Raw genomic sequence first — 12755 nt, forward strand, 5'->3', positions numbered from 1 at the left:
CTGCCACACGCTAGCCGTCACTAGCACACGTGGTCGCAGCATGGTGGCAGCTGGTGTCATGCCAAGGGGCGCAACGGCTTGCGAAGGTGGTCGGCCATGCGTCAACGAGACATACTGGCGAACAACAGCTCCGGCCTGATGCATGGGGTGGCAGCTGCCTGACTGCGCCGCTTGCTTTGTGCTCACGTTTGCGCCCTGTTGCTACCCGTCTTGATGTCGTACCGGGGGCTACATGTGCACTCCCGATGGCTTAGGCTCCGAGTCCGTTGTACGGAGCTATTGCTGGACTGCCCCTTGCCCTCGAACCCGGTGCCACCCCCCTAGCATGCTGCCGTCTTTTGACGTCGTCATGCCTTACGTGCAGTCGCTGCGACGCGCTGTCGCATGTAAACTTGACCGCACCATTAACCAGCAGTTGCTTTACATGATTAATCGTCGGTCTGCAAATATCAGTACGCAAAACCCCTGAACTTGGCAAGTAAGCTTGGTAATTCTTAGGGCGCATAACAACATGGTAAGATGAGAAATACGCGCAGTTATATTGCGCTAGGGGTCTCTACTTGAGCGAGGCGTGAGACAAAGGGCGACCATGGCGGACGCAAACACCGAAGCCGCCGAGCTGGTCAAGTTGCGAGAAGGTAAATAGTACGAACTGATACAATCGATGCTGGGTATACGAGTCGCTGACGAAGCTCTTGTGCCCTACACAGACTTTGAGCAGCTTGTCGCACAACTTCCTGCTGCGCTGCGATTTGACGACGCGGAATACATCGCGTTAATATTCAACAGCGGTAGCGACGGGTTGGCGGCGCCGGGGTGAGTTCTCCAGACGAGGGGCGGCGAGGGGTGTGTGGGAAGTGCAGCACGCCCCTGTGACTGGCACGGCCAACGCAGCGCCGCTTCTTAATCCTAGCATTCATATGGCAGCAAGCAGTTGCAGTCACCAACAGTAAAGAAGGGATGAAGGGTTTCGCTATGGTTGTTAAGGCACGGTGTTGAGGGCCGCTTAAGCGATTCCGTTGGCGGCACGTGCGCCGCGCTTTCCGGCGCCGCCGCCGCCTCAGCCGTCCACACAGTTCAAACCGGTGTTTCATATTCTTTGTTTTGAGCCTCCTATCTAACTCCAATGCTTTCTACCGCATTTGTCACAGGCTCACCAAGGCGGGCAGCGGCACGGTTCTCAACAACGCGCCGCACGATGCCGCCGCCGGCGGCTCCAAAACCGACTCCGACACTGCGCCGTGCCCCTCGAAACCGGACGCCTTCCCCGCAAAATGCCTCACTGCCAAGGAGGTTTCCGCGGGATTGGCCCTCATGCGGCAGATGGATGATGAGGTGCGCGCCACGGACGAAACAGCCACCACGGCGCCCTGCGAACTGGGTTGGCTGGGCGTCGTGACGGAGGCGCTGGCCGACGCACCGCCGGAGCTGGCAATGGCTCGCTGCCCCGACTGCTACCGCACCGTGCTGTCCTGCCGCATGCACGTGCACCGCATGCACGGCTGCAGCCCAGCGGCCGGCAGCGCCGCGGGTGCCGGGGCCAAGCAGGCCGCCGGCGGGCGGGCGTCTGCGGGCGCAGGCGCTGGCGGAGGCGGCGCGCCGCCGCGCGCGCCGCGCGCGCCGAGCACGTCACGGGGAAGCGGTGGCACGGGCGGCAGTGCGGGCGCCGGAGGCGGCCGCGGCCGCGGCCGGGGTCGCGGCCGCGGCCTGGGCGGCCTGGGCACGTCGGCGCCGCGCGTGGCGACCTCCACATCCATGGGCCGCATGAAGAGCTTGTCGATGCTGTCCAAAGAGCTGCCCGGCACGCCGACGGCGTGGGGGCCCGCCAGCGCCGGACACGACGGCGCGATGGGCGCCGCGCCGCTCCTCAGCATCGACGGCGGCGTGGGTGGCGGCGACGGCGGGGCGGGTGTGGGAGCGCCTCGCGGCCCCACCAAGCTGAGCAAGGTCACGTTCCCGGGCAGCAGCGGCAGCGGTGGGGCGGGGGCCGGGAGCGCTGGAGGCGAGGAGGATGTGGAAGAAGCAGTAGACGGCGCGGCGGCGGCGGCGGCGGCGGCGAGCGTTCAAGAGGCCGAGGGCGATGGCGATGGCGAAGGCGAGGAGGACGACGTGGTGATCACGGGGACACGCGACGCGGGTCCAGACGCGGCGGCCGTGACGGTGGTGGACAGTAGCGATGACGACGGCGATGGGCGGAAGGCGGCCCCGCTGGGCGGCGGCGGTGGCATAGCCGCCGCCAGGGCCGCTGCCAGGGCCGCAGCCGCCGCAGCCGCGGCCAAGGCCGGCTCAGCTGCCCCTGGCACGTCAGCAGCGGCAGGGCCGGGTGGCGTCGGCGGCACGGCAACAGGGTTAGGGCCGGCTGCGGCGGGGGCGGCAGCGGCTTCAGTGGGGCCTGGTGGCCCGCCCGGCCTGTCTGGTCGGGGCATCGGCACGCGGGCCTCTGAGCGCGGCGACAACTCCAGTCTGGTGACCCGCTTCCTCCGGGGCCTGGCATGTGCGCTCGTGTTCCCCGCCTCCGCCCGCAGGGCCCGTTCAGTGACGCCCAACAGGTGCGGCTTATGGCCAGGGCAACGGCTGGGGCAAGCGCAGGTTTTTGTCTTGGCTTTGGCATAGTCTGGGACGCGCTGTACGGCCAAAGCGCCCTCCTGCCGTTGTATATCTTAACGCCCTCGTATGTACACTGTGCCGCTTAACCTGCGTACCTACCGCGACCCCACCAACAACCCCCCTAAAGCAACTCAAGAGGCCCAACCCCAACGGCTCAATCCCAACGGCCCCAGCGGCCGGACCCTAACCGCCCCAACCCCAACCGCCCAACTGCAACCGCAACACGCAGGCGGCGGCGCGCGGTGCCGGCCAACGACCCCTTCATCCTGCAGCTGGAGGAGGTGGCGGCAGGGCTGCGCGCCTCCAGCTCCAAGCTCGCCGCAATGCTGCCCACCGCCGCCAAGCGCACGCTCAAACTCAAGGCGGGCAGCGGCGCTGGCGCCAGCCCCGGCGCCGGCGCACCCGGCGCTGGCGGCGCCCCAGGCGGCGCGGGGGCGGCTGCAGCTGCAGTGGGAGGCGGTGTGGGAGCTGCGGCGGCTGGCGGTGCAGGGCGGCCGGGCGCGGGTGGGGCGGGGCCGGGCGCATCGCGGCCGCCCAGTGCTCCCGGTGCTGGTGTGGCGGCGGGGGGCGGCGGCGCCAGCATGTCGCCTCGCTCGCCGACGTCAGTGCAGGCGCAGATGCTGCGGCAGCGGCAGCTGCAGCACCAGCAGCACCAGCAGCAGAAGGGGCAGGCACCGCCGGGCGGCATGCAGCCGGCGGGGCAGCCTCCGCAGCAGCCGCGTGTGGTGCGGCAGCGCACGGGGCCGCATGGCACCGGCCCGGCAGCCGCCGCTGGCGCCGCCGTGGGGCCCCCTGGGACTGGTGCCGTGGGCGCTGCCGCTCCTAACAGTGGCTTCCCGCGGTCCTCAACGGGCGTCCCCATGAATGCGCGGCAACTGCAGATGCAGCAGCAAGCGCGCGCTGCCGCCGCAGCTGCCGGAGCCGCCGGAGCACAGGGCACTGCGGCAGGCGGTGGCGGAGGTGCGGCCGCCGGGGGTGGCGGCGGCGGCGGCGGCGGCGGCGGCTTGGCGGGTCAGAAGCGGCCGGCGGTACAGGAGCTGGCGCGGCCAGCCAGCCGGCTGCGGGGGCAGGCGCTGGCAGCACAGCCTGGCGCAGCCGCAGCTGCGCAACAGCAACAACAACAACAGCAACACCAACATCGGGGCACGGGCGCGACGGCCGCAGCAGGCGCGGCAGGCGGTCCGCGCGCACCGCAGCGACCGGGTCAGCAGCAGCAACAGCAGCCGCATCCCCAGCCGCACCAGCAGCAGCCGCACCCGGCGGCGCAGGGGCAGTATCCACCGGCGCGGCCCGCGGAACAGGGGCATCCGGCGCCTGGGGCGCCGGGCGCAGCCGCAGGCTACCCGGGACAGCAGCCGCCGCGGGGCATGATGCCGACGCCGGGAAGCGGCATGATGCCCACCCCAGGTACCCAGTCGCAACCGGCGGCGCCTGCTGGAATGATGCCTACGCCAGGAATGATGCCAACGCCCGGAATGATGCCAACGCCGGGAATGATGCCAACGCCAGGCATGGCGCCTAGTCCGGCTGCTCCGCAGCCGTACGGGCAGCAGCCGCAGCAACCGCAACAACAGCCGCACGCACCGCAGGGGCACTACACGCTCCAGCCGCAACCCGCACCGCCCCAGCCGCAGCAAGCGCCGCAGCCTGTATATGCGCAGCCGCAGCCCTACCCTCAGCAGCCGCGGCCGCCGCAGGCGCAGCAGCCACCCCAGCCGCACATGGCGTCCATGGCTCCGGGTATGCCACACAATAGCCCCATGGCCCCAGGGCCACCGCAGCAGCAGGCGCAGGTGCAGAGGCGGCCCGGGCCGCAGGCGCCAGCCCCAGGAGCGGCGCCGCAGATGTACAGCCAGCAGCAACAGCAACAACCGCAGCAGCAGGCAATGATGGCACAGGCGCAGGCACAGGCACAAGCACAAGCACAGGCACAGGCGCAGGCGCAGGCACAAGCACAAGCACAGACACAAGCTCAGGCACAAGCACAGGCACAAGCACAGGCACGAGCAGCACAGCAGCAACAGCCTGTGCCGCCCGTGCAACCAGGTACGGCAATGTTGATAACTGTGTTGGTGACTCGTGCGCATGCACAGTTTTATGCTCGCCGAGGTTGTGGTGTCCAGCATGCACCTGCCCTGAGGTTGACATGGCTCACGCTGATGCACCGCCTGGTGCCCTTGCTGTCGCTCACACGTGCACACAGGCGCCGCGCAGCCTGCGCCGGCGGCCCCTGGAGCGCCCGCAGCTGCACCGGCACGCCCAACTGCACCGCAGCTGAGCCCCGCAGCGGCCGCAGTCGCGACGGCAGTCGCCAACAGCCTCGCTCAGCAGATGGCAGGTGGCCCCATCCCGCTGACAGCCGTGCAGTTGCAGTCACAGGCCCAGATTGTCATGTCGCTGCCTCAGAACATACAGACGGCGCAGCAGCTGCAGCAGGCGCAGGCGCAGCTGACGCAGGCGCAGGAGATGCACAAGCAGTCCGGCGCCGCCGTGGACCAGCTGCAGCAGCTGCAGCAGGCGCAGGCGCAGCTGACGCACGCGCAGCAGCTGTTCCACCAGCAGGTCACGGCGCAGCTGCAGCAGCGCATCGCGGCCATTCAGCAGGTGTGTGCCAGAGTGTGTATACCGTATGTGTGTAGGTGTGTCTTCAGCAAAAGAACGCGCGCGCCAGTCCGCCACTGCCATCTTTTCATAACATTTTGCGTGTCAGCGTCAGCTGCGATGGAATGCACAGGTGCCCAAGTCCCCTACGTGAATGTACTGTCCACTGATGCCCTACGCAGGCGGCGGTGGCACAGGTGCAACAAGCACAAGCACAGGCGCAGGCGCAAGCACAGGCGCAAGCGCAGGCGCAAGCTCAAGCACAAGCACACGCGCACGCGCAGCAGCAGGTGGCGGCCGCGTCACAACCGCCGACGCCCACCTTCCAACCTGGGCACCTTCTGGTCGCTGCGGCAGCTGCAGCCGCCCACGCGCAGCAGCAGGCCGCCACCATCAGGCAGCAGGCGGGCCAGCCGCAGGCGGCACCGGCGCCCGTTACGCATCCGCACTTTGCTGCCGCGCTGCAGCAGCTGCAAATGCAGCAGCAGGCGGTGGCCGCGGCGGCCGCACAGCAGGTTGCAGCGCAACAAGCAGCACAGCAGCAGGCAGCGGCGCAGCAGCAGCAGGCAGCGGTGGCGCAGCAGCAGGCGGCGGCGCAGCAGCACGCAGCAGCACAGCAGCACGCAGCAGCACAGCAGCAGGCGGCGGCCCAGCAGCAACAGCAGCAGGCGGCAGCGCAACATGCAGCGGCGCAGCAGCACGCGGCGGCGGCTGTCGCGATGCAGCAAGCTCAATTCCAACAGATGATGCAGGCCCAGGCGTATATGCGGCAGCAGCAGCAGCAACAGACGCAACAACAACAAGTGCCGCAGGCAGCACAGCAGCAGCCTCAGCCACACGCCCAGCCTCCGCCACAAGGTCACGTGCCGCAGTACTACCAAGTCATGCAACCCGGTGTGCAGCCCCAGCCGCCGCATCAGCAGCAGCCGCAACAGCCGCAGGCGCCACCCGGCTTTGTGCCCGTTGTGCAAATGCAGCACGCGCCGCCTGGCATGCTGCCTGCCGGCATGATTCCTGTGGGGGGTGGCTACCCGCAGCCGTACATGCAGCAGCCACAACAGCAGTATGCGCCGCCGCCGTATCCACAGCAGACCCAGTAGAAGCACACCGTGGCTGCGGTGGCCGGAGTCGACGCAAGTTATGGTGCGCACGGTAGTGGTGCCGGGCGAGTGGGTTACTCAGAGCAAGGCGGTCTGCACCGTCCAAAGCACACTGCGAGTGTGTCGGCGATGCAGGTGGAGGCCGCGTTACGCTGAGGGCGGTTGCACAGCCCCTGAAGTTGTGTGTGAGGGACATGAAACAGCAAGGAGCAGCAAGGGCAGGGTGTGTGGCCGCAGCGTGCGAACGGTTAGGCTGTGTATGGCAGGATTGTGGTGTTGCTGTAGTGGAGTTGCCAGGAAGAGACGAGGTAGGTACCGCGATGTGATACGGGTTTCAGATTCAGAATGTAGGTGGGTAATACGGTACCGTACAGCGCCGCACAGCGCAGCAGAGCGTAAACTGCAGGATCCAGACAGACCACACTGCGCATGTGGTAGGAGGCATGTAGGACGCAACCCAGGCGTAGGTAGAGCATGTTAGGCCCTGCCAGTGTGTTGGCATTACTGCTATAAATTCGGCAGCGCGCGCGAGCCATGACGAGGATACCGGTTTTTAGTGTAGGCTGCGGGCTGTGACAAGCTGTCGCAGCTACGGTGCTGTGCTGTGCGGATGCAGTTAGCGACAACGATGCAGGCCAGGCGGTGTAGGCAAGCCATCCGACTGGCGGCACCACGGCATGTAGGGCGGCTGCAAGCCTGCAACTTTGAGCATGGCCAATAGCTGAGTCAAGAGCTGAGTTGCACAACCCGCAAGCGTGGCGGCGCACGCCCAGCCACACGTGGACGCGCCCGCGCCCATACAGCAGAATTGTACGTCCGCACCCTGCCAGCCCATACCGTCATACAGACCACGTAAAGTTTGCCAATGCGTCTTGGTCGATGCAACGCTTGATATTCCCTCTCATGAACCAAAAGGGGCCAGCGAAGGGCTGGAGCAACCAACGCGGCAACGCCAATAATGCAGCTCCAGGTCGACCGTCGACGGGGAGAGCACAGAAGGCCATCCCACGCCCCTTGCGGGCGCAGACCCAGTCTAACAAAGTCTGCAGACGGCCCACGACTTTGAGGTCACCGCCGCACTGACACTTCGCAGGCAGCAGGCTGCAATCGACGGAAATAGACCACCACGCCCTACTGGAATACACCATCGGGACGCCCGGGACGCCCGTAGGGAGTGGGCTACCTCGCCCTACAACTGGCACGACGTGCCGGAGAGACCCGGACACCCAGCGAGGGCCTGGAGGTCAACTGGTCAAGGGCCCGGTGCGCGGGTGTGGGGGTGCGCGCTGTGTCAAGTGGGTCTGAGTGGGTGGGGTGGAAAGAAGCTGAGCGGCAGCACGGAGCTTCTCGCACAATTGCAACGAATTTTAAAGCATATGTGGAAGAATGCGGCTGGCTGCGGAGGCCGTGAACCGGCCCCTGGCATTGTCGAAGGTGACACTGATGACAAACATCACGCGCAAGTGCGCAACTCAACATAACCACATCCATCCGCAACACTTCTCTTGAACGGACACCAAACGATACGACTCGCTTCACATTGATTGCAGAACTCTTGACTGCTCCGTCGAGTCTAGGGTCTGTCATTTAACGTGACACGCTGTTATTGTCTTTTGACAACCTATACCAACGTAGCTATCTTGTGACTTACTACAAATTGCAGGCTTCAGCTTGGCCCCGGCAGTGGACAGACGTCGTCAAAAGCTCTTAGCGCGGCCATGGGACGCCTAGCCTGAGCGTGACCAGCACCATTTGCGACCTAGCAAATGGGCTGTAACAATTCTAAGGCGGTGGTACCAGCGGAGGGCGCAGTGGGCGCGTCCGACGTGCAGCAGCAGCAGGCTCAACACGTCGCAGATGGCAGCACCAAGCCATGGAAGAAGAACCAGGTGGTTCCAGTGCAGGACCAGCACGGCGTTGAGCGGGAGGGCGCGGGGTCGGCTTCCCATGCGAAGCGTCCCGCCAGCAGCGTGAAGGCCGCGCCACCTGGAGCAGCTGTCGTCGCATTTGTGAAAGATGACTCTCCAGCGCACGATCAGGGCCAGCCCTATGATGTGTTCGACGAGCTCAGGAGGCTTTGTGAACAGAAGCTCACAGCCGCGCCCGCGCTCGCCCGTCTGGCGGAGCGGCTTCTTGAAATTACCAAGATGCACTTATCGGTTGCATTGCGCAGCCATAGCAAGCCGAAGGACGCGGACGCACTTCGCAAAGTGGTCGAGCATTGTGTCGCATGCCTCAACCGCGTTGTGCAGCCGCTGCTCACGCACATCACGCGCGTGCTCAGCAACCGGCAAGCGGGGTCTTCGTGGTCTGAAGCCACCAGCTGGGATCAGATGGAGTTTTCTGACTTCCTGGGCGTGTTGGAGGACGCCTGCACGTCGACGTATGAGCTGGGTGTAATGGAGATGGGTCGCCCAGTCACGGCGCTCATGGACATCCTGCATCAGCTGCGCCAGCACTGCGACTCGCATCACATCTCGTTGCCCCCCTCGGCGTCCCAGGTGAGCTCCGCCCAACAGCGCCGCACTCAATCCCTGCGCCCCCCCCCCCCAAACGCCCCACCCCCCACCGCTGCACCGCGCAGCCATCGCCACCAGCCACCACCACATCCCCATGAACTCCAACGCCCTAACACACTTCCTTTTACTACCATCCCACAGGTGTCCTGTCTGGATGAGCTGATGGGCATGCTGGGCATCATCTACTTCCGCAAGGTGGTGCTGGAGACGCCCGACAGCGCCGCCGCCAAGCTGGACCAGTACCAGCAGCTGCAGGAGCAGGTCGGCTGGAGCGACTCCCAGCTGGCCACCTGCACAGGGCCGGACGCGCGCGCCATGCTGCTGTACCTGCAGCAGGTGGCAGCGGGCGGCGAGAAGCGGACCAACGTGACGGTGCGCCGCTGCGCGGCCTTCTGGGACGCCTTCGAGGCGGCGCGGCACGACGGGCTGCTGTCCGCCTCGCACGGCCCCAAGTCACACAAGTACTTCCCCTCCTTCGTGGACGAGATGGCGGGCGCCGGCGCTGGCGCAGCCAGCGTGCGCAAGGCGCCGGTGGAGGCGGGCGAGGGCCACGGCCCGCGTAAGGAGTTCTTTGCGCTGGCGGGTCAGGACATGGCCGGGCGGGCGTCGTCAGCGGCGCAAGGCGCCGGCGACGACGACAAGGCTGGGGACCAGCAGCAGCATGCGGCGGCGGCGGGCTCGTCAGCAGGGGGGCACGGGCCGGGGTCGCGGCCGGCGTTGTGGGTGTTTAACCGCACTGCCGGTGCCTACTGGTACAACACGGGACTGTCCGAGTCCCCGGAGCTCAAGGGCGCGTACGCGTTTGCGGGCTGGCTCATGGGCCAGTCGCTGCTCAACCGCGCGCCGCTGGGGCTGCCGCTGCCGCCCGTGCTCTTCCGCGGCCTGCTTGAGGGCGGCGCCGGAGGTGCCGCAGCGCACGGCGCCCACGGTGCCGACGGCGCCACCGCCACCGCCGCCACCAGCGGCTTCCAGCCAACGCTGGAGATGCTTTCCGAGTTCGACCCGGACGCCGCCAACGCGGTGCGCAACGTGGCGGGGCTGCCCAAGGACCAGCTGGCGGGCATGCTGGAGCTGGAGGGGCTGCCAGGCGGCTGGAGTGCGGAGCAGTACACGGCACACGCAGTGGCTCAGGTGCTGCGCGACGGCGTGGCCTGGCAGGCGGGCGCGGTGGCGGCCGGCTTGTTTGCCGCCGTGGATCGGAGGCTGCTGCGCGCGTGGCAGCTGGGGCCGCAGGCCCTGGCGGGCCTGGTGTCGGGCGTGGGCGGCGGCGCCGACGGCAGCGCGCCGGAGGACCTGTCCACGTTATTCCGCGTGGCTCTGGATGAGGAGCTAGTGGGTCCCAGCGCGTGCCTAGTGGAGATGCTGTGGCAGGTGCTGGCGGGCTGGCCGGCGGAGCGTCGGCTGCGGTTCGTGGAGTTTGTGACGGGCACGTCGCGGCTGCCGCTGCCTGGTAGCGAGCTGCTCAAGATCCAGGCGCCCTTCGTGGCCATGGGCGCGGCGGAGCACAAGGCCACCCTGGGCATGCTGCCGCAGGTGCGTAATTGCCTTCTTGGGCTTGTATGTAATGTTGGCGTGTTGCTGCCTTTGTACTGCATGGACGGAGTGAGAGCAGAGGTGCTGGCAGAACTTACGGTGCAGCCGTAAACACTGAAGCCGGTGTCGCCAGTCTCTCATTTGGTTGGCTCGTTGTCACATTACTTTCCGCAACCCCACACAGGCGCACACGTGCGACAACCTGCTTGAGCTTCCCAACTACTGGGAGAGCCTGCTGCAGACGCGCGGCGTCAAGGGCGGCCCGGCGGCGGTGGCGCGCGGCGCGGCGGCGTTGACGCCCGAGCAGCTGACGGAGCTGAGGGACGAGACGCGGCGGATACTGGGCGAGCGCCTCGAGATCGCCGTGCTCAACTTCCAGGTGGGTCAGCGGGTGGTCTGTGTCAGGGGTGGTGTTGGTGGTGGTGCGCGTGTGGTTGCGAAGTTGGTTGCTGGCATGGAATCTTTTAACAACTTACGGTCTAGTGCTGCAAGCAGTTGGCACGGTGCATAACAAGTGGGTTGTTCTGTTGTCATCCTGCTCACAGGGCTACGGGCTTGACGAGCGCTCGTCTCGGGATGACGAGGACGAGGATGAGGATCAGGACGTCGGCGTCGGCCGGCAGCAGTCATTGTGAGTGCAGGCGGCGGCGCGGCGCGTAGCGCTCTGCGGGGCGGACTGCGTCTCTGTCAGCAGCGCTACATGTTTGTCAACCGCGTCGGCCTGCCTACACACAGACACCGTTGATCGAAAACAAACTGCTGGTGCGGAATCGTAGTGACGTATACGCACACAGCGGCTTGTGTGGCCCGTAGCATGGGTTTGTAACAGCTTCCCGCAGCTTGCCGTGCGCGACGGCGCCCCTCGCCCCGCTGAACCGCTCTGTACCTGGCGCTACTTGTGCTCACCTCGTGCTGCCTCTCCCTTCCCTACCGAACCCACAGAGCCCCTGCGGAGCCCTCCCCAGAGCCCGACCTGCCGCTCACACCGGCGGCCCTGACCGCCGACTCCCTCGCTAGTCTGGCCCGCCTCAGCGCCTCCAGCTCCATGCTGCACTCGTCCCACCCGCTCACCTTCGACCAGGCCGTGCCCAGCCCGCACAACCAGACCCGCAACCGCCGCGCCTCCCACTTCTTGGGCGCGGCCTCTGCGGCCGGGCTGCAAAGCACTGTCATGAGCCCGGCGGCCAGCCCCTCGCCAGCGCGCTACACGCCCAACCTGCCGCACATGCAGCCGCCACCGCCGCCCCAGCTGGCGCCGGCGCCGGTGCCGCCGCCGCCTCAGCCGCTAACGCAGGAGGAGCGGGACAAACAGCTCATGGCGGCCTTTGATGTAGACGACACAGGCCGGCGGAAAGGCGGCGGCCCCATGCCGCCGCCGCGCGCGCCGTCGTCCTCGTCTTCCGAGAGCCTCGATGACGGGCTCAAGCTATGAGCGCGGAGTGCCACGTGCTTGTTCGCGGCCCCAAACCGCCAGGCGCAAGGAGGCAGCCGCAGCCTCGGGCAACACACAACGAACGAGCTAGGCCGTGTCATTGGGTACTTGCAGGGTGATTAGCAGCGGTTCATGCCAATGGCACCAAAGGCGTGCGTTTCCGCCGCGTTGGGGTTGGGGGGAGCGTTAGGAGTTTGCAAGCGGGCATGTACCGTACGTGCGGATGGCAACTCAAAAGCGTCACTTGGTTGGCATTGGCCAGACAGGAAATTGGTGAGAGAGTACAGCAATGCTAACCGAAGATCAGTGCAGAAGTAGTTGTTCAGGGTGGTGGGTGGGTGCAGTGAGATGCGGGGTTAGTGTCATGGTCACGCACATGACGCCGCCGCATGCATCATCGTGGGCCTTGTGAGCTGCGTAGATGGCTTCCTTTGCTCAGCGCAACATTACGGTCGCATGTGATCAGGGGTTTCCATCTGGGTTGAATGCACGTGCGCAATGTGATGGCTCGGTCAGCTGGTCTGGTCTGAGGAAGGTCGTGTGCTGGTGCCGCCGGAACAAGGCGCTTTGCATATGTTGGCCGTCATTGACAGCTATTGTTGAGTGGAATAAACAAGGACACCGTGCGCTGATGCATCTTGGCTGCGGTCATTAATCCTCTGAACCACAACCAACTACGGTACCACAACCAACTACGGTATTTGTCGTGCGACTACCGATTCAGATTGAACTGCGTAATGCTGTGCACCGATTGATGCGATCGTGTGAATGCCAGGAGCCTCAGGTCGGATACGCATGTTGCGCCGCACATGAGACAAATGCTGCAAGCTGGCCGGAGTGCCAGTGTTAGTGCAGATTATGAGAGAACTTGTAGGACAGATCCAGGGTGGGTGGGTGGGTGTTCATTCATGTGTGTGGGTGTTGTCGTGGGTCCTGAGGTCGGGTGAATAGGTACTGCGGTAG

At 66.0% G+C, this 12755-nt stretch overlaps 2 protein-coding genes across 2 annotated transcripts; both read left to right on the top strand.

Annotated features, from left to right (window-relative positions):
* Positions 1 to 340: 340 nt before the first annotated feature.
* On the top strand, positions 341 to 7015 carry CHLRE_12g548201v5 (uncharacterized protein). The gene is made up of 6 exons (XM_043068924.1): positions 341 to 638; positions 711 to 816; positions 1152 to 2549; positions 2837 to 4653; positions 4811 to 5211; positions 5391 to 7015. Exons 1-6 carry the CDS (start codon positions 590 to 592, stop codon positions 6306 to 6308), a joined length of 4689 nt encoding a protein of 1562 aa, XP_042919058.1. The 5' UTR covers positions 341 to 589; the 3' UTR covers positions 6309 to 7015.
* A 775-nt stretch (positions 7016 to 7790) lies between these two features.
* CHLRE_12g548100v5 (uncharacterized protein) lies at positions 7791 to 12752 on the top strand. The gene is made up of 5 exons (XM_043068921.1): positions 7791 to 8809; positions 8969 to 10360; positions 10545 to 10739; positions 10906 to 10991; positions 11303 to 12752. The coding sequence occupies exons 1-5, from the start codon at positions 8075 to 8077 to the stop codon at positions 11790 to 11792; spliced, it is 2898 nt and encodes a 965-aa protein (XP_042919059.1). The 5' UTR covers positions 7791 to 8074; the 3' UTR covers positions 11793 to 12752.
* The last annotated feature ends 3 nt before the right edge of the window (positions 12753 to 12755 follow it).

The sequence above is a fragment of the Chlamydomonas reinhardtii genome, chromosome 12 (genome assembly GCF_000002595.2).
Source record: "Chlamydomonas reinhardtii strain CC-503 cw92 mt+ chromosome 12, whole genome shotgun sequence".
NCBI lineage: Eukaryota > Viridiplantae > Chlorophyta > Chlorophyceae > Chlamydomonadales > Chlamydomonadaceae > Chlamydomonas > Chlamydomonas reinhardtii.

What these genes read in the sequence shown, in the direction of transcription:
- CHLRE_12g548201v5 (XM_043068924.1), top strand. Translation starts at nt 590, where the DNA reads ATGGCGGACGCAAACACCGAAGCCGCCGAGCTGGTCAAGTTGCGAGAA. An exon ending in GACGGGTTGGCGGCGCCGGG is followed by an intron (nt 817 to 1,151) that starts GTGAGTTCTCCA and finishes CATTTGTCACAG; the next exon opens with GCTCACCAAGGCGGGCAGCG. An exon ending in CGTTCAGTGACGCCCAACAG is followed by an intron (nt 2,550 to 2,836) that starts GTGCGGCTTATG and finishes CGCAACACGCAG; the next exon opens with GCGGCGGCGCGCGGTGCCGG.
- CHLRE_12g548100v5 (XM_043068921.1), top strand. Translation starts at nt 8,075, where the DNA reads ATGGGCTGTAACAATTCTAAGGCGGTGGTACCAGCGGAGGGCGCAGTG. An exon ending in CCCTGGGCATGCTGCCGCAG is followed by an intron (nt 10,361 to 10,544) that starts GTGCGTAATTGC and finishes AACCCCACACAG; the next exon opens with GCGCACACGTGCGACAACCT. An exon ending in GTCGGCCGGCAGCAGTCATT is followed by an intron (nt 10,992 to 11,302) that starts GTGAGTGCAGGC and finishes CCGAACCCACAG; the next exon opens with AGCCCCTGCGGAGCCCTCCC.